This window comes from Abrus precatorius, unplaced genomic scaffold (assembly GCF_003935025.1).
Source record: "Abrus precatorius isolate BTA unplaced genomic scaffold, Abrus_2018 Scaffold2, whole genome shotgun sequence".
Lineage (NCBI taxonomy): Eukaryota > Viridiplantae > Streptophyta > Magnoliopsida > Fabales > Fabaceae > Abrus > Abrus precatorius.
Genome location: NW_020874362.1, coordinates 787,022 through 788,773, shown reverse-complemented (window position 1 = coordinate 788,773; position 1,752 = coordinate 787,022). Strand labels below are relative to the sequence as shown.

At 33.1% G+C, this 1,752-nt stretch overlaps 1 protein-coding gene across 1 annotated transcript; it reads right to left on the bottom strand.

Moving 5' to 3' along the window:
• Positions 1–548: 548 nt before the first annotated feature.
• Positions 549–1,234, bottom strand: LOC113859297 (phytosulfokines). Its single transcript, XM_027492104.1, has 2 exons — positions 1,061–1,234; positions 549–971 (listed from the first exon to the last, which is right to left on the bottom strand). The coding sequence occupies exons 1-2, from the start codon at positions 1,172–1,174 to the stop codon at positions 858–860; spliced, it is 228 nt and encodes a 75-aa protein (XP_027347905.1). The 5' UTR covers positions 1,175–1,234; the 3' UTR covers positions 549–857.
• Between the last annotated feature and the right edge of the window lie 518 nt (positions 1,235–1,752).

Sequence of the window (1,752 nt, the reverse complement as noted above, 5' to 3'; positions counted from 1 at the left end):
CCACCTAAAGTGGTTGATTATATTTAATTCTGAATGCTCCAGAGAGTGATAGCATACATAATTCAAGGTCACAGTTACCTGAGCAAAGCAAGAAAAATGTTGTGTCGTCAATAAGGAACTTTTTTAGGTGTTTCTACTGTACTTTAAATGCACTTTTAAGATATGTATGTAAAAAAAGAAAATAACAAAATTATATATTGTATCTGATGTAATGTCAATTTTTAATTATTCCACTAATGAAACTCGCAAATCAATGATCAGGTATTTTTCTTTTCTCTTTGACTTCAGTTGTCAGTTGTCACACAAAATTAAATTGATGAATTAACATTTAATCCACAGTACTTTCATGGGACATAGCGAAGCCCTTTCCTTCTATTTTTGTCAAGAGTACAATCTTATATTAATCCAAATGGAAGAAGCTTCATTTTTGGGGCTTGATAAGATCATTTGAGTTGGGAGCGCACCCTGAATGAACTACACACGTGATAGCTTTCCGAATTATTCATGCTATGAGCTGTGTGTTGTTGTGGGCTTATGTGTGATACTCATGTTCGGAACTTCAAGTTGTGAACCAAAATACAAAGGAAGAGATGGATTGTCATAACTCATCCTAATAAAGATAACTGATCACTTGGACTCCATCAACAATGCAAATATATATATTTCCATGAAAATTAATTTCAGTATCACATAATATACATACAAGCAAAAGAGAAAACAGTACTTCTCAAATCCAAATGAGCTAGTTTCCAACACCTAATTAATGTCTATGAAAACAAACATGAACTCTTGCTCCAATTTTGTAGACGTGGAATTGTGGATACTATAGTACTGGGAGTGTAATTTTATTATATTTTTCAAGGTTTATGCTTTTGCGTATAAATATAGTCAACGTGAGCAGCAAGTGTTCTCTTCATCAAACATTCATCCTCTCCAACGTCTTCACAGCTCTCATCAACCACCTCAACACTCTACACGTATGAAATGAAAATCATATATAAAATTAACTGTCATATAGAAAGATAAAAGTGAATATATATTGCATTGAAATTCAACCAACCTGGCGGTGTGCGTTTGGCAAAGACTGGTGGTGAAAAGCTGGTTCAGGGCGTATGGCATGGGTGAGCATGTAGCAGAGGAATAGGGTAAAGAACAGGGCAGTGACCTTGGTCATGTTTGCTTTATGTTAAAGAAAAATGACAAATTATTAAGATGAAAGAAGTAATGGAGGGTACCTGAATGGAAGAGGGAGTGAAACAAGGAATATTTATAGAGGGATAAGAACGCAAATGGAGGTGTGAACCTTAGAATTGAGTAGGGGCCTCATTTATTGTAGCTGACAATCATAGACCAACGAGGCATTCAGTAACCAATGAGAAAAAGGGAGTAACTAGAATAATGCTTTTTCAATATTTTTTTTTACCTCATTTTTTTTACATTTCTTTTCATTATATTATCTATTATATATATATATATATATATATTTTATTTTTTTTTTCTTATGTCACTTCTTACCAAAAGTGTTGTTATTAAAAAGTAACGTTGAAATAGCATACCTCGTTAATAAACAAACCCCCAAAATAAATCCATTTTTTAAAAAATAAAGTAGCCGATAAACAGTCACATGAACAGTGGGAAAAAATGAGAACTAAAAAGTAACCACAAGAACTGAGCCAAGAAACAGATCGGAAAGAAAAGAAAGGGTTTGAACTTCGAAATTCGTGTTGACAGAAGTTATGTGTAATTCTTTAA

What these genes read in the sequence shown, in the direction of transcription:
- LOC113859297 (XM_027492104.1), bottom strand. Translation starts at nt 1,174, where the DNA reads ATGACCAAGGTCACTGCCCTGTTCTTTACCCTATTCCTCTGCTACATG. An exon ending in TGCCAAACGCACACCGCCAG is followed by an intron (nt 972 to 1,060) that starts GTTGGTTGAATT and finishes TCATACGTGTAG; the next exon opens with AGTGTTGAGGTGGTTGATGA.